Consider the following 18,148-nt stretch of genomic DNA (forward strand, 5'->3'; position numbering starts at 1 on the left):
TTTCAGTAAATACAGCTAACTTTGCTAGCATCACGTCCACGGAGCTTACCTTTCTTTAAGCTTTCTTTCCAAGTGACGTTAAAAATTGGACGAAGTCCCCACCATCTGTGAAAGCGAAGCGCTGCTGATTTTACATGTCGCCATATCTTATGATTTATGCAGCGCTATTATATTACTGACGCTCAGAGGAAACCACTGCGCATGTCTTGGAGCTCCGCGTGCGAGTAAAGGTGGATCCGATGGGTGACAACAGACACTAAGTGACGTTATTGCTTGGATTTTACGGCGCCACCTTAAGTCCCTGAACTTCACATTTTAACAGGAAAAAAGAGCAACGCGACTGGAATGTAACGAGTAACGCGACACTTTTGTAGAAATGTAGTGAAGTAGAAAGTATAGATACTTACTGTAAAATGTAGTGGAGTAAAAGTAGAAAGTACCCTTTATTAAATCTACTTAAGTAAAGTACAGATACACGAAAATTGTACTTAAGTACAGTAACGAAGTACTTGTACTTCGTTACTTCCCACCACTGCATTTTGAAGACAGCAGGTACAATTTATAAAGCCGTTTTTAATTATGTAAAGAGAAAACATCACCAACTTTGTCAAATGTTAATCATAACTTCCTTTAAAACTTTAAAACCATGTCATTGTATTTTGCTCATTGTAAAAAAAAATATAGGAATGGTTTTACTGTTGAATGAACTCCAGAGTCTTGGCTGCCTCATGTTGATATTGGAGGTTTAATATGTAGAAGATAGAAAACATTGTCCTGTCTGGGATGTTGGCTGGACCCTCTAAAAGACAATATGACCTTCAGTGCTGACCATGCAGAAAACTGCTTGCCACAGGGACTGTAATAAACCAAGTCCTTAATTGGAAGAACATAAAACAAATTTTCTTATTGATACAATATGCATTTAAATGATCATCATAATAAAGACTGTCCACTCTGCCAGGTAAAGTAAAAGCAAGGTGTATGTAGATCGGTGCTTCTCAATTCCAGTCCTCAGCGCCCCCCTGCTCTGCATGTTTTAGATGCGACTCTATTCCACAACAACTGATTCAAATGATTGCATGACCATCAAGTACTGCAGGAGCCTGTTAATCACCCACAGAGTCCCTTCTACCACATCCAGGTGTGTGGTAGAAGGGAAACACCTAAACATGCAGGACAGGGGGCCTGAGGAATGGAATTGAGAATCAGAAGCACTGATGTAGATTAACAAAGAGATGGCCCCCAGTAAATTATATAGTAGGCTTGTCCAGTCATGGTTTTACCAATATTTTCTGGGTAAAACACACTAACCAATACTTTCCTTCTGTCTGTCCGTCCGTGCTCTCCCATGCCTCCCCTCCCCTCACAAGGTAGGTACATAAAAGAGTACAGTACACCCGCTGTACACATACAGGAACCCGGTCATTAGCCCCGCCCCCCGGCCCAATGCTGACTTGTTCCGCCACAGAATTTGACTAAACAAATGTTTAAATAACACTGTATTTTTAACATGCAACACCAACACTAGAAATCTAACTCGATTCATTCCCTAAAACAGTGTTTTTCAACCACTGTTCCACGGCACACTAGTGTACCATGAGTGATTGTCAGGTGTGTCGTGGAAATGATCCAATTTCACCTACCGTATTTTCCGGACTATAAGATGCTACTTTTTTCCTACACTTTGAACATGCGGCTTTTCTGTGGATTTTTCTTCAAGCACCAGGGGGCTCTTTAGCAGGAAGTGAATCATTGGAAGTCAAAATTGGAAATCAAAGAAGAATGCCTAATTTTCATTTAGAACAAGCAAATGCTATCAGCAGGCACGAAAGAGAAATGTTTTCAAACTCATATGATGCAGCTTCTAAGTTGAGGAGTATCGATCTGGCAGTACAGGAGGGAAATAAAGCCGCTGCACGTAAATTCGGTGTGAACAAAACCGGATTTGGAGACGGAGAACTGCGTCCTTAATATCCATCCATCCATCCATTTTCTTGCACCCTTTTTCCCTCAGTGGGGTCGGGAGGGTTGCTGGTGCCCATCTCCAGCCAACGTTTCGGGCGAGAGGCGGGGTACACCCTGGACAGGTCGCCAGTCTGTCGCAGGGCAACACAGAGACACACAGGACACACAACCATGCACACACACACTCACACTTAGGGGCAATTTGGAGAGGCCAATTAACCTGACAGTCATGTTTTTGGACTGTGGGAGGAAACCGGAGTCGTCCTTAATATATTCAGCAGTTATTAGGACGCAGCCCTCTGCTGCCCTCTGCTGGGTCCTTATGGGAAACCGAGAGCGGCAGAGATACCAGCGTCCTGTAGCCCAGTGTGGCTTATATATGTAAGTTTCCAGGGAGGGGGGGTTCAAAAAATTTGAAGGTACAGTTTATAGTATGGTGCGCTCATAGTGCAAAAAATACGGTAATTGGTCTAAAAGATTTTTTTGAAAACGAATTAATTATCTAATTATCTGCAAATAATGCCATCTTGGAGTGTTTTTGCTGTATGTAAATTGACTTACCATTCCAAAAAAGCAATTCATATTATATAGTGTAATAATCTCCCGTACAGTCTTTGTCGACATCCATCATTTCTGGAATTGTTATTAAAACCTGATTATTTTTAGTTTAGCTTGTGCAGTTCTGTGGATTTTATTTATGAAAATTTATTTTTCTATGGTTTTAAAAACAGGAGAAAAAAAAACACGGCTGCAAAGGAAACACAGACTATTTTTCCTTGTATGTTGTGTTTAATTTCATTGTATATTAACATTGTTTTTAGTTTAAATTATACATTTTTGAGTACATTGTGTTGGTTTTCTGTTCACATATTTTGATTGCGTTACAGTCCCTGTGGCAATTAGTTAAATCACATAATGACTTTAAAGACTGTTGTCCTCTAGTGAAGCTGTTCACCTCCAGTTATACAGGTGGGTTTTTAACTTGAATAAAGGTAGACAATACAATCATTAAAAAAAAAAAGCATTTTTTTTTTCATTATTAGTGAAACTGTCATATGTGACTATAAACATGTTTCAATGGAGTTTTAATATAAAATTTCTGGGGTTTTTCTGCTCTTTTTGTTGTTTTAGGCAAGGCATGGATATGTCTCTATATGAGACAACAAAAAGCTGGAAATGGTCCCTAGATGACAGCAGCTTCTATGGTCCTGGAGAATATTCATTTAGGAACTGGGCTTCATGACCATTCTGGACAACAGTATTGTGTTCAGTTTTATGGTTTTCTGGGCCTATGGGATGACATTCAGTGCACAATAACAAGGAAGTTTGTGTAAGTAGATAGATAGGTAGATAGATGAAATATAATACATCAATTAAAGTTTATTATTTTATTTCTTACATCTTATCTATATATTTACAGGTACAGTAGGTGGATCACCATCCTATATTTTGAATAATAACACATTAACCTGGACAGAAGCTCAGACTTTCTACTATGAGAATTATGTTGACCTGGCCAGGTAATAAGACTGCAAGCAAATACTGCATTGATGCCAACACACTATATAAAGATGAATTATAGTTCTGGTCCATGAATTACAGACATTTTCCTCTGGGTTTTTGTTTTGTACTTCAAGTTGAGGTATTATTCTTTCTCTTTGTAAACACTTGGTCCGGGTTCGTTTTGGCACGAAGCACAATCCATTGTTTCTTTCTGTTAACCATTTTCCATTTACTTCCTGTTGCTCCTGTTGCTGAGTTATGCAAGCTGTATTCCTGTATTTCTGGTAACTCTGGTATCTTAAATCGTACTTTGTTTTCTCTTTGCGTGTATCAGTCATTCCTACAAATATTATCTTCTACCTGCATTTTCTACAGATTTCTATTTAATAAACTAATCTCTTTTTAATTCAATGAACACATCGTCTGATGAGACGTTTTAAGTGACTGCTTCTTTTACGTGAATGAGAAAACTAAGGATTCAAAATCCTTACATCTTATAAAAATTAAAGCTGCAGTATCTTAACTTTTTAGTCCAGTAAAAATGCAGCCCTGAATTCTACGCTTTGTTTCTTACAGAGGGTCTGGACAATCTCTGTTACTGAGAAATGGTTGCTCCATTGATGCGTGGACTCTGTTGAGGTTTTACACTTTACCACGTCACTAATGTTTGTACGTGATGTATGTGGTGTGCCAGTTCAATACTATGAAACTTAAAAGAAATTCCCTAAAGTGTGAAACAACCATCATTCACTATGAAGAGAGACGTGCCGACCCTAACGAGACGGCTGTTAAAGATAGTTTAATAGTTGGAAGTGTGACCAACATGGACTGAACAGTTTTGTTTACTACATCAGCTTCTATTGCTAAAACTACAGGTGGACTACAATATTAAAACAGCACCGAAAATCAACATCATCATTCAGAACAACTTCTATTTATTTAGCCCAGAAGAAATTCTGCCACAGGGAATCCAAGTCAATTGGAGAAAGCCCAGTCTGTGCCACAAGTGAGACCTGAATTAAGCTGAATAGCACAGGAAGCCAATTACCGGGATAGTAACTTTTATAAGAAATATTTTTTTATGTATTTGCTGAAACTGTCACCATGTTGTGTCTATATAATATGAGACAGATAATACATAAAAAGATCAAGGTCCTCCACATTCTTCCTGCTTCCACCACAGTGTGAAGAAATGCACCGTTCCCAGTCAAAAGCAACAATTTTCAATAAAGACAAAAAAACATGCTGTAAGTTCGCCTTTTAACTCAAAACGTCACATGCAGTGATGAATTGTGGGCAATAAGCTTTGCTGATACTCGCCTGGATGCGTACTTGGCTGAAAAGCCACTTTAAGATCCACCAGGGTCAGGTGAAGGCTGGATGTGGAGAACTAGGACAAACTTCACACTCGATACCCTTGAATGCACATTTAAAGGATACAAGGGCAGAAGTGAGAGTATCGGGATCTGGCTGAAGAAGCTGTAACGTGGCAGAGAGCAACGGTGGGGCGATGCATGTTTGAAAGCACTAAAACCCCAACTGGCTGTTCATAATTAGCACTGAGAAGGCAGAGGAGCTAGACTTTTCCCCACAGATCATCTGTCTTGTATTAACATGATCTAGTGGCAGCTTCAACAAAGATGTAAAAATATATATATATATATAAAAGTTACATACTGCAGCTTTATGTCTCTGCAACTTTTGCTTTAGTTAATCCATTTAGGGTGGCAGCTTTTTGAGTGGAGGAGGGTTGATTCTGTTCGCCCTTGATCACTGTTGAATTTTTTGGAGAGAATCTATATTGTTATGTATATTAACATTGTTTTTCTTTGCCAGTGTACGAAATTGGAGAGAGAATGAAATCATCCGAACCCTAATAGGCTTAAACACTGTTTGGATTGGACTGTATCGGGAAAAGCTGTGGTCTGATGGCAGCACCTCTCTGTTTCGATACTGGGCAAATGGCGAGCCCAACGATCTACTTTATGATCAGTGTGTTGCTGGATCATTTGGTGACTCTGGAAGATGATCAGATGAAAGTTGCAGCCTCAATTTGCCATTCGTCTGCTACCAACAGAGTAATGTATCTCATTTATGTTGCTTAAGATCTTGTAAATAATCCATAAGTTTACATCTGGAAAAATAATGTGTGGTAGAATTATATTATGCAACACAGGACAAGTAAACTTTCTGAAAGTTCTTCTTTTAAAAATTAAAGGAATGACCAAAACCCTGATTTTACTCTAAAAAAAACATTAAATGTTTTTGGAGACATACCTGTTTAATATGCCTGTTACTGTTTCTGTTGTTTTTATCTTAGTCCCACGACTAAATGACTCCTTTTTTATATTTCAAGAATTTCATGTAAAAATAAGCCTTTAGCTTTGGAAGAAATTTATGGAATTCACATGAGTTAAATATTTTTGTTTTTGTCTCAGTTCCTACAAATGTTGATGGCTTGAGAGCATCAAGTCAAGATGAGAGCAGCATCACTCTGCAGTGGAATAAAATCAACAACAACACCAGCTTTGTTCTCCAATTTATTGGATCAGAGACAAACATCAGAGCACCAGATGGAGATGGACCAGTGAACCACACAGTTTCATCTCTCACTGCTGGAACCAGATACACATTCACTCTCTTCTCTGTGTTTGAGAGCATCAGAAGCAGTGGAGTCAGCATTGCTGCAGTGACTGGTGAGAGATTTATTTTCATCAAAGTTTCAAAGGAAACTTTACATTAGTGATGTTTGTAAGCTGTGAACGAGGATCTGAATGTTTCACCTTGAACTTGGAGTTGGACACAGTCACTGACTCAATGTTGAATCACTTCTAAATCTCATTTTGTTCTCAGCTCCTGAAAATGCAGAGGGTTTCAGAGCATCAGAACAAAATGAGAGCAGCATCACTCTGCAGTGGAATAAAGGAGACAACAGCACCAGCTTTGTTCTCCAGTTTAACGGCACAGAGACAAACATCAGTTCACCAGATGGAGACGGACCAGTGACACATACAGTCACATCTCTCACTGCTGGAACCAGATATACATTCATACTGTACCGTGTGTTTATGAATGTTAGAAGCAGTGCTGTAAACATCACCATTGCTACTGGTAAGATAACTGTGACCTTAACATTAAACAATGTTTGTTCTACATCTCCTTTTTTACACTAAGAGCATTTCAGTTTACCAATCATTTTATGGAATTTACTTGAGTTAAATATTTATGTTTTTGTTTCAGCTCCTACAAATGTTGAAGGCTTCAGAAAATCAGATCAAGATGAGAGCAGCATCACTCTGCAGTGGAATAAAATCAACAACAGCACCAGCTTTGTTCTCCAGTTTAACGGATCAGAGACATTCATCAGAGCACCAGATGGAGACGGACCAGTGAACCACACAGTTTCATCTCTCACTGCTGGAACCAGATACACATTCACTCTCTTCTCTGTGTTTGAGAACGTCAGAAGCAGTGGAGTACAATTTGAAGCTGTTACTGGTAAGGATTTTAAGATAATCCCTAAGTGATTTTAATGAATAATTTCTGTAAAGATCTACAAATGGTCTTGAACATGTATAAAATTGATTGAAGACTGTGAATGGGATGCAGAATGACTAAAATGGATATAGGATGGAGCTTTCCTCAATTGAACAAGTACTAATACAACAAAAATTGGTTTAGATGATTATGAAAATTGACCTGTTACCATGGCTGCAGAATAGATGTTAGATTGAAGACCATGCATCTTTAAATAAGCATCAAAAACCATTGGGTGGACCAAAGTTATCAGCCTACTGATGAATTCCTCCTGTATTTCAAGCAATCAGTTTGATGGCTAATAGGGAATCAGCTCCAGTCTGATCTCAAGAGGTTGGATCTTATTTCATTGGACATTTTTCAAGAAGTTCTTAAAAACATGAAACGTGATTCAACCAGTGCCACTGTCTTTAAACGGGTTTGTAATTTGTTTTAAACTTGTGCATATGTTTGTTTTATTTTTGTGTGACCAAGTTGTTGTGTGTTGCAGGTTTCTGCCCAGGTCTCTTTTAAAAATTAGATCTAGACCTCAATGTGGTTTCATCTACTTAAATACAGGAAATAAAAAAATAAATACTTGAGCATATGAATTAACTGGATGTACCGTAGCAAAGTCCCACAGTCCACACTTGTGGTTTAGCAGGATAATATGTAAGGGCCCAGCTTAACGTCAGCTGGTAACCACGGGTTCTCAGACAACAAGGAGGGAGACAGTAACACAGCACCAAGGGAGGACAAGTCAATTAGTTAGCTTTTTCTTTTATTCCCCAACGGAATAAAATGCTCCGTTTTCTTTTTGGTGAAAAAGTACAATAAAAGTATTAAAATGTTCCAATCAGAGCAAACTAAAATTGTCCAAGAGGGTCAACATCCACAAAGTCCGGCAAATCCTGCGCTCCGTCCAGTCTGTAGTCGCAGCCCCAGCGCCACCGCCTCCTGTGGTCACTCCAGCCCACTCCAGTTGCTCCACGTAAAGCGCCGCCCCGCTGGCGTCCTGTTGGGACAAAAACACCTGGCCAGGAGAGCGATCGCTGAGCAGCGGATGTTTTATCTGTCCCAGCAAGGGTCCCTGCAGATAATCAGTGGAAACGTTACTTACTGACCAGGGCAGAGTTCCCCCTCTGCCCACTGACGGTCCGACACGTCGTTCCCACTGATTGTATCCTCTGCTGCCAACCACTGGCTCGTTCGGGGTCGCAGTCCTCCGTCACGAACTTTCCTGGGTTCCTCTTTTTCTCCTTCCCCAACGTGAAGTCCTCTGCCTTTTAAAACACACTGCCAGCGTCTTGCAGGTTCCAGGTACGCGGCCTATGGGCACGCCGGTGACTGGCATCAGCTATTAGTTCTCGGAGTCCACAGTGAATAAAAAAACAAAACATGCAGCGAAAACACTCAATAAAAACCACACTTAAAAAGTAAAAACAAATTTCTACTGTGTGACAAATACAGCTTTGCTCTTTGAAAATGTAAAATTGCCATAAAAATAAAGCTTTGATGCAAACTGAGTGAAGTTAAAAAGATTTTCCCAATGAGCAATTCTGTGAACTGCTACAATTAGTTTATTAAACTAAAACCTGAAAGCAAACGTTTGTGAATACAATACAACAAAACTACTTCTGTTAGTAATTTATTTCCTGCTGCATTTTTCGTCTCTCAATATGGAAATATTGGTATTTCCATACCAATATTTGAGTTGCTCTTTCAACAACAATTTTTATAGTGCACTTCACATCTATAAAATTGTTCACAACAGCCCGAAAATAGAGAATCTGTAAATGTTTTTACAATGAATGTTGTGAAAACAAAATTACAACAATTAGTCATAAACCAAAAAATTTGAAAAATATGTGGCTTAGTTTCAGATCCTGTCATGAAGATCTGCCTCATTCCATCTCTGTCTATGCCTGAGATTTTTATTAGAGCTACTGATAAATTAAATATCAATGATTGATTTTCTGCCTCTTGGATCAAGCATGTGCATCTATGCAGATAGTTTTCACATGTGGTACAAATATCCACCTCCTCTATAAAATACTTTTATTTTACCTTCACATAACAAACCTATACTTTTTATAAAGTGTCGATTGTTATTCAAGTCAGAGAAAAAAGTTTTGTTTGTTTACATGAAGAATGTAGTTTGTCAGGAAGTTCAATGTGAAAAACAAGGAAATGCTGGCAAAACTCAGATCTATGCTGAGATAATCTGTACAGATTTGACTCTGATTATCAGCTTGTTTATTCACCCAACCAATGATGATTTAAAGCTTGATTTAAAAATGTTTTTTTGTTTGTTGATGTGTCTGTTTTCTGTTTCACCAACTGTAATTGTGCCATTTTTCTTTAACATTTCAGAGCTTTATCGTTTTAAAACCAGATACCAAAAACATATTTATGCTCCAACATGCTGAAAGCTGCCACTCTGGCTTTGTACAGACAGATGAGTCCAGTGATAATGTTGTCGCCACTCCAGACTGTAATCTAGATTTAACACCAATATTTACACTTTTTCTCACATGATATAAAGTATGTCTGCCATTTTCTCGCTTTCTCCTACAGTTTATAGTCACCTAATTTATTTTGGTTACCTTCAAGATGATAAAATTGTTCCGACACCATAAACTTGAGCATTCTGACAATTTTGCTCATTGTTTCATGTTTGTGTCTCATTCGCCTGGGAAACTGCTGCATAATCTGAATATTTCTACGGATGACTGGATTTCTACTCTTACTGGAAGTCTTCTGACATCTTCAGAGAAAAAAAACACACAATCAGAGTATGATGCTGCTGACTTTCTGCTTACATGACCTTTAAGTCTCACAAATTATAATGTTGGCAACAGACTTTTGATAAAACACCCTAATGTAAAGTTAATCCCTATGAATTCTGGTTGTCTTAGTTACTGGTGCATCAAATGACAGTTCTCTGCTTTGTTGCGTGAGAACTTTCATTTTAAAACTATGCTCATCCACATTCCTGTACTGTCAGATGATGGTAACTAATTGAATGTCTCTTCCATGAAAACCACACCCACCTGTTGTACCTTTAAACATGCAGAGCATCTCAAGACATTGTTAATGTGTGCCTTGCAGCTTATAGGTTATTCGTTTGTATAATTTGTGAAATACATTCATAGAGTTTGGATTTAGAAGATCTGGATACTTGAATTTATCTCAAGCTTTCACTGATGGCTCACAGGCTGATCCTGTTTGGGATCATAGGTTAGTGTCTGTTTTCTTATTCTAACTTCTTAAAGTCTTTATTCTTTAAGACGTTTTTGCACAGTGGGAAATTGAGACAGAGGCAAAGTAAGAAAAAGGTTTAAATCAAATTCTGTGTTGAAAATGAGCATGCACATTTTATTCTGGCTTCTAATAATCTAATAAACTAAGTTGTATGTTGAAAATGTTCAGGTAAACTCTGGACATGTCATTAGCACTTTCACTTTCAGCTTTAACGGACGAGATATCTACCGAGTTTTAACTCAGCCAAAACCAGACATGAACAAAAACAATCAACTGGGCTTTTTTTTCTCACTGTTTGACCCTAAATCTGACTCAACATATCCTAAACTTTTTAATCCATTAGAATTACCAATATTGTTCTTCAATTTTTTAATTCTGATTATATTCAGAAGTTTGCATCTATTTCCATACCAATATTTAACAGTTGCTCTTTCAACAACACGACTCTGGTAAACCCATTTTATGGGCTTACCATAAGACAAGACAAAACAGTGTCTTGTTTTGAATTATTGCTGTAATATTTCTTACTACTTCACAATGCTACTTTGTGAAGTGCACCACTCCCTCTTGTCGTAAAACACCTAAACTGTTCTGCATTTTTCAAGCTTCTCCCTTATTTATCCAAATGTAACAGCCAACATAATGAAAAATACTTCACTTATCTCTAAAGGTGAAGATATTTGTTCCTGTGCGTTTCAAGATTGTAATCTTGCTTCTTCATTTTGTTTTTTTATCCAGTGTTGGTAAGTGACTCGTTTCACCGAGGAAAATTGAAAGTAGATTCATCCAGTATCTTTTTAAGATATTTAGTTTTTGTTCTTAAGATAAGATCCACATTTTATTGCAGATCACGTTTTACTCTAGGAGACAAACCTTGTTTATCTCCTAACCTGTGATGGCTGACTATTCAAATTATGATAATACTTACAGATTCTTGTTTAATTTGAAGATGAACTTGGCCACTTTCAGGTATCTGGAAATTTTACTAGATGAACCAGATTTGTTCATTCGGTTTTGACCGACTTGTTTTCACTTTTCCATATTGTCACCTGAAGTAAGTAGTGTGTTTAAAATACATCCACAAATTTAACTCCAAATAACTCTAACATTGATTTACAAACGTTTAAGTTATAAATCATCCTCCGCTGGGCTTTCTCCAATATTTTAATATCATAGTAATGTTAATTAGCTTGAAGAAAACTATTTCTTTCTCATTGTTTGGCATTTAGAAAAAAAAATATATATATATACATTGTATGTAAATATCTAGTTTTAATTGCATACCTACTTTTGTTTTAAATCAAACATTTAAAAAAAAAGATTTGTGCATATTTTGTTAGTAGTTTTGCTCTAAAACAACTTTATAGGTGAAATCATATGGGACTTTAATGTATGATGTCCCCAAGGGAAGCTGATCTGCAAAATAATTGCCAGGGGTACTTGAAGAAGTCACATCGCTCAAGTGTTTAGTGCCAGAAGACTGGCTCTGTAGGTCTGGAGATGAACAAACAGACTTGTTTTTACATCAACTCCGTGTTCTTGCTTTGCTTTAATGATAGGGGTGTGCGCTTGATGTGAAAACAAAGATGTGCTCTAACCTGTTTTGCCTGACTGATATGACATTTCCCAGAAACTGTTTCTCTGTGCCAACCTTCCTAAGTGCTTTCATTTAGCCAACTTGTATTTGTCCTTGTATATCGTTAGCAAATCTTTCATTTTTATTTTTTATGATGGAACATTAAATGAGCTAATTCTTTAGCCACATTCAATCACATCTTTGGAGTAAGTACCTGTGTTTACTAAAAGTTAAAAGATTTCTGACATACAAAAGACTTTAATGAAAAAATTTACAATTCAATCCAAATTGTGTCAACAAAATGTAGGCAATTTTGAAGGAGAAATACTTTTCTTTATACAATCAATAGAAATATTAAACACTGGTAATTCAAATAACACTGAGAGATTCCCCAATGCATTGTAAGCACAGGTCTGAACCACAGGTATAACTTAGTCACGCTTTCAGATACGCTTTGAATGATTTATCTTTGTGAACAAAGAATTATGTGCAGCGTTTACATCTCAACACGCTGCACAGCGTGTGTCTCTATGTCTGTCTACACTGTAAAGGTTATGTGTTTCCGGTTGGCTGGTGTGTTTGTGGTGGTGCATTAACCACTCATCATGTAGGTTCAGCCCATGGTGGAGCTTTCATGCTAGGCTGCAGTCACTCAGCCTAGCATTTATTTTTTATTTTATTACTTTTATTGTTATTTTTCCAGCTACACGAAGCATCGAACCGTACCACCGTACCGGGAATCAAACCCAGAATAGGCTCTCCTGTGCCCAGTCTTATCGCCAAGAAAATGTTATCAAATGCATTGAGAGATCAGTTGGCCAGATCCATAATTAGTATATATGGAGGATGTGCAAAGAAAAGCTCCAAAAATATATATAAAAAAGACTGGACAAAAACAGAGCAAGCAGGGCAGGAATGGGCAGGGAGGGAGCAGAGGAAAGAAGTGTCCGCTTTCACTGAGTGCAAAAGAGAAACATGCAGGCAGAGCATCAAAATGCTCTGTGCCTTGTAGCTCTGATGCTTATCAGCTTGTCTATGTTGTGAAATGCATCTACATTGATTTAGAAGATATCTAGATACTTTATTTTATCTCAAGCTTTCACTGGTGGATTACAGGCTGATTTGTTTGGACTCTGGTTTGTGTCTGTTTACTTATTCTGACTTCATATTTTCTTTTTGCTATTTTTGCACAATGGAAAATTGAGACTGAGAGGCAAAGTAAGACAAAGGTTAATGTCAAGTTCTGTGCTAAAAATGCGCATGTACATTGTGGATATGTTATCATTTTAACACCTCAATTCAAGGAAGTCCTGGTTTCAAATCCCACCAGGGACCTGCTTACATATTCTGCTGTTTTTCTCTAGCTTTCTTCCTCAGCCTTGATGGACAGGATGTCTTTCAAGATAAACTCAAGTTGTAACTAGATATGAACATGTGCTGAACAAAACCTAGCTTTTTTTCCTGACTGTTTGACACTAAACCTTAATAAACATTTTCAAAACTTTTAGATTAATTAGGATTACCAATGTTGTTCATAGATCCTTAAATTCTGATTATATTCTGACATTGGCAAACATTTCCATAGAATTTCTCTTTCAACAATAAAGTAAAATCTTTCTGGGTAGCAATGTGATGCCAGTGTGTTGTCTTCCACTATTGCTACAATATTTCCACTTCAGAATGGCAATAATCTTCATTGTTTACATTATGTTTCCATTATGCAATATTTTGTGAAGTGCACCAGTCCCTCCTGTTGCAAAACATCCAAACTGAAACACTAAAAACACTAAAGCATTAAAACGGACTATTTTTAGAATCTTGAACCTTAATTATTCAAATATAACAAAAAACATTATAAAAAACATTTTATTTAGCACTAAACATGAAAGTATTTGTTCCTAAGTGCATTTTCAAACTGTAATCCGGCTTCTTCACGATGTCTTTGGGACAGTAGGTTCTTCTTCACTAAATAGTTTAAGTCAATGATGGTAATAGACTTGTTTCCTTGAGTTATGGAACATTTGCAGCTGTATTCACAACTTTTACAATGTCTTTGACAGGAGATAAAGATTGGGAAACACTGCTGTAATGAAATGCTGTTAAAGTTTAATGGGTTTTATTTCAGGCGCCCTGCTCAGTGTTGCTAGCGCCCAAAGCCATCAGTACCACTTTGTGAACACGTTGCTAACATGGACAGAAGCTCAGAGTGTCTGCAGACGGGACTACACTGATCTGGCCACCATTGAAAGCACAGCTGATGTTGATGACTTTCTAAGTACCACCTCCGGTTATACAGGTGAGTTTTTAATTTGCACAAGGGTAGACAACACACGTATAAATATGTGCAGTTCAAACCCCACATTGCTTTTTATTAGTGAACGTCTCATATATGACTATTAACATGCTTATCTGCAGCTTTTTAATATCAGATATGTTTTTTCATTTAGGCAAGGCATGGATTGGTCTCTATGACGACACAATAAACAGCTGGAAATGGTCCCTAAATGACAGCAGCTTCTATGGTCCTGGAGAAAATTCCTTTAGGAACTGGCAACCTGGGCAACCCGACGATTATTATGGACAACAGCATTGTGTTCAGTTTAATGGTTCTGGGGGCCAATGGGATGACACTGGGTGCTTAGATACAATGCAGTTTGTTTGCTACACTGGTAAGATTTACATAATATTAATGAAGAAAAATTAAAGATCATTTTCTTTTAGTTTTCTCATTCTACATTTCTCAATATATTCACAGGTACAGTAGGTGGATCACCATCCTATGTTGTCAGTAATATTTCATTAAATTGGACTGAAGCCCAGAAATTCTGCCGGGAGAATTATGTTGATCTGGCCAGGTAATAAGACTGTATGCTACAACAAACTGCATTAATACCTAATGGTTCATCAGTTCTTCTGACATTGTGCTCTGGGCTTTTGCTTTGATCTGTTCATAGTTATGTTTTCTCTTTGTAGACTTTGTCCTGATTTGTTTTGACATCAAACCTTGTGCACAACTATCTTCCATTTACTTCCTGTTGCTGCTATTGCTGAGTTTTGTAAATTGTATTCCTGTATTTCTAGTTCCTCTTATCTTTTGTCATGATTTGCTTTTATTTAGCATTTATCAGTCATTCTATTTTTTCCTCCTATTGTTCCCATCATTGTTGTTCAACAGTCAGTTGTCACAACCCCAGTATGTTGGGAAAGTGAACTCTGTTATCCACAATGTAATTTCAATTTGTGCTTTTCCAGTGTTACATTCTCACTGCAGGTGAGATTTTTATGTTTTATGTCAGTTTCATTTGCGTGTACTACACCAAGCACTACCATGCAAGCACATAGGTGTAGTATATATATATATATATATATATATATATATATACATATATATATATAGCTGTTATAGGACTCTAAGAGCCTTCATTGCAAACTCGATGGGGCTGTGGAAAACCACCCTTGAAGCCAACTGCAAACCACTTGCACAAGTGTCCATCAAATGTGGCATATACCAAGGAGATGCTCTGTCCCCACTGCTGTTCTGCATAGGCCTGAACCCTCTCAGCCAAATCATCAACAAGACTGGCTACGGATACCGACTCAAGAATGGGGCCACGATCAGTCACCTCCTCTACATGGATGACATCAAGCTGTACGCCAAGAGCGAGCGAGACATCGACTCACTGATCCACACCACCAGGATCTACAGCACTGACATTGGGATGTCATTCGGACTAGAGAAGTGTGGTCGGATGGTTACAAAGAGAGGGAAGGTCGCCCACACAGAAGGGGTCTCACTCCCAGAAGGAACAATAGCAGACATAGAGCACAGCTACAAGTACCTGGGAATACCACAAGCAAATGGCAACCTCGATGAGGTCACAAGGAAAGGAGCCACAGCCAAATACCTCCAACGAATAAGGCAAGTCCTGAGAAGCCAGCTCAATGGCAAGAACAAGATCCGTGCAATAAACAGCTATGCCTTACCAGTAATCAGATACCCTGCTGGAATAATTAGCTGGCCAATGGAAGAGATGAAGGCCACGGATGTTAAGACTAGGAAGATACTAACCATGCATGGAGGGTTCCACCCCAAATCCAGCACCCTGAGACTGTACATGAGCCGTAAGGAAGGAGGCAGAGGACTAGTGAGTGTGAGAGCCACTGTCCAGGATGAAACATCCAAGATCCATAAATACATCAAGGACAAAGCCTCAACGGACGATGTGCTCAGTGAATGTCTCAGGCAATGGGGAACAGAAGACAAGGTGCTGGAAGTACCATCATGGGAGGACAAGCCCCTACATGGGATGTACCACCGACAAATAACTGAAGTGGCTGATGTCAGGAAAACCTACCAATGGCTGGAGGAAGCTGGACTCAAGGACAGCACAGAGGCTCTCATCCTGGCCGCCCAGGAACAGGCCCTAAACACCAGAGCAATAGAGGCTCAGATCTACCACACCAGACAAGACCCAAGGTGTAGGTTGTGCAAGGAGGCCCCTGAGACAGTCCAGCACATAATAGCAGGGTGCAAGATGCTGGCAGGGAAAGCATACATGGAACGACATAACCAAGTGGCGGGCATAGTGTACAGGAACATCTGTGCAGAATATGGACTGGAAGCCCCAAGATCAAAGTGGGGAACACCCCCAAAAGTGGTGGAGAATGACCGAGCTAAGATCCTGTGGGACTTCCAGATCCAGACAGACAAGATGGTAATGGCGAACCAACCGGACATTGTGGTGGTGGATAAAGAACAGAGGAAAGCCGTTGTGGTGGATGTAGCAATACCAAGTGACTACAACATCAGGAAAAAGGAGCATGAGAAACTGGAGAAATACCAGGGCCTCAGGGAGGAACTGGAAAAGACCTGGAAGGTGAAGACCACAGTGGTGCCTGTGGTCATCGGGGCCCTCGGGGCAGTCACCCCCAAACTGGAGCAGTGGCTCAAACAGATCCCAGGAACAACATCAGACATCTCAGTCCAGAAATGTGCAGTTCTAGGCACAGCCAAGATACTGCGCAGAAGCCTCAAGCTCCCAGGCCTCTGGTAGAGGACCCGAGCTCAGAGGATGAACCAGACCACCCGCAGAGGGTGAGAAGAGAATTTTTTTTTTTTTTTAGCTACCGCAGTGTACACAAGAACAAAGAACGGCTCTCAGTGAGGCTTCAGTCCTTAGGACTTAGTAAAGATCGTCCAGAAGAATCGGATCGTTCCTGAATGTTATATCACTATATTGCAAACTTTGGTCACAGCGTTGTCCCATATCTGGGACACCTCAGTCAACACAATAATTCAGCGCATGAGTGACAACTTTTTTTCATCAGATGCAACATGTGTACAGCTAGCTTAGCTAGCACAGATCTTACCTTTCTTTAAGCTTTCCTTCCAAGTGACGCTAAAAGTTGGACGAAGTCCTGCCGTCTGTGAAAGCGAAGCGCTGCTGATTTTACATGTCGCCATATCAATTTATGCAGCGCTGTTATATTATAGACAAACATCTCCTCCCGCTCAGAGGAAACCACTGCGCATGTCTGGAGCTCCGCGTGCGAGTAAAGGTGGAGCCGATGGGTGACAACAGACACTTAGTCGCGTTATTGCTCGGATTTTACGACGCCACCTTAAGTCCCTGAACTTCACATTTTAACGGACAAAAAGCTAAATGCGACTTGGATGTAACGAGTAACGCGGCAGTTTTGTAGAAATGTAGTGAAGTAGAAAGTACAGATACTTACTGTAAAATGTAGTGGAGTTAAAGTAGAAAGTCCCCATTATTAAATCTACTTAAGTAAAGTACAGATACACAAAAACTCTACTTAAGTACAGCTGAAATACCACTGAAATAGAGTATATGCCAGGACAAAGAATAAATAAAGGGTAACTAAAGAATATGGCACCTTCTAACGACTGATTTCAATTCAACTGTGTTAATACTGTAATGCAGCTCTGGAAAAATTAAGAGACCACTTCAAACTATCAGTTTCTCTGATTTTAGTTTTTATGGGTATATGTTAAGTAAAATGAACATTGTTCTATGAACTACTGACATGCCTCTCAGAAGTTTCAGAAAATGAGAAAAGGTCAACATAAGAAAAAAGATGCAGGGCTGTCAGACCTCAAACAATGCAAGGAAAGAAGTTTATATTCATTTAGAATCAGCAATACTTGCATTTTAACTTACAAAGAGTTCAGAAAATAGTGTTTGGTGGGATACCAAGAAGGTTTTCAATGGGGTTCAGTGCAGTGACCTCTTATGTTTTTCCAGAGCCATATGCTGTGAGCAAGGCTAACATTGTTTGCAACATTCTTTTTACTTGACCTGT

General features: G+C 38.8%; 2 protein-coding genes across 2 annotated transcripts in view; both read left to right on the forward strand.

The window, feature by feature from the left end:
- Positions 1-5,429: 5,429 nt before the first annotated feature.
- Positions 5,430-6,995, forward strand: LOC103480800 (receptor-type tyrosine-protein phosphatase H-like). The gene is made up of 4 exons (XM_081599979.1): positions 5,430-5,460; positions 5,907-6,164; positions 6,322-6,579; positions 6,709-6,995. Exons 1-4 carry the CDS (start codon positions 5,430-5,432, stop codon positions 6,993-6,995), a joined length of 834 nt encoding a protein of 277 aa, XP_081456105.1.
- A 3,019-nt stretch (positions 6,996-10,014) lies between these two features.
- LOC103480786 (scavenger receptor cysteine-rich type 1 protein M130-like) overlaps positions 10,015-18,148 on the forward strand; it is a 33,849-nt gene continuing 25,715 nt past the window's right edge. The window contains 4 exon segments of the mRNA XM_081599981.1: positions 10,015-10,224; positions 13,950-14,120; positions 14,272-14,493; positions 14,580-14,679. Of these exon segments, the coding sequence (XP_081456107.1) occupies positions 10,191-10,224; positions 13,950-14,120; positions 14,272-14,493; positions 14,580-14,679 (527 nt within the window). The 5' untranslated portion in view covers positions 10,015-10,190.

This window comes from Poecilia reticulata, chromosome 18, assembly GCF_904066995.2.
Source record: "Poecilia reticulata chromosome 18, P_reticulata-male-v2, whole genome shotgun sequence".
Lineage (NCBI taxonomy): Eukaryota > Metazoa > Chordata > Actinopteri > Cyprinodontiformes > Poeciliidae > Poecilia > Poecilia reticulata.

Coding starts and splice junctions, on each gene's coding strand:
- LOC103480800 (XM_081599979.1), top strand. CDS start 5,430: ATGGCGAGCCCAACGATCTACTTTATGATCA. Junction 5,461..5,906: donor AACGATCTACTTTATGATCA/GTGTGTTGCTGG, acceptor TTTTTGTCTCAG/TTCCTACAAATGTTGATGGC. Junction 6,165..6,321: donor CAGCATTGCTGCAGTGACTG/GTGAGAGATTTA, acceptor TTTTGTTCTCAG/CTCCTGAAAATGCAGAGGGT.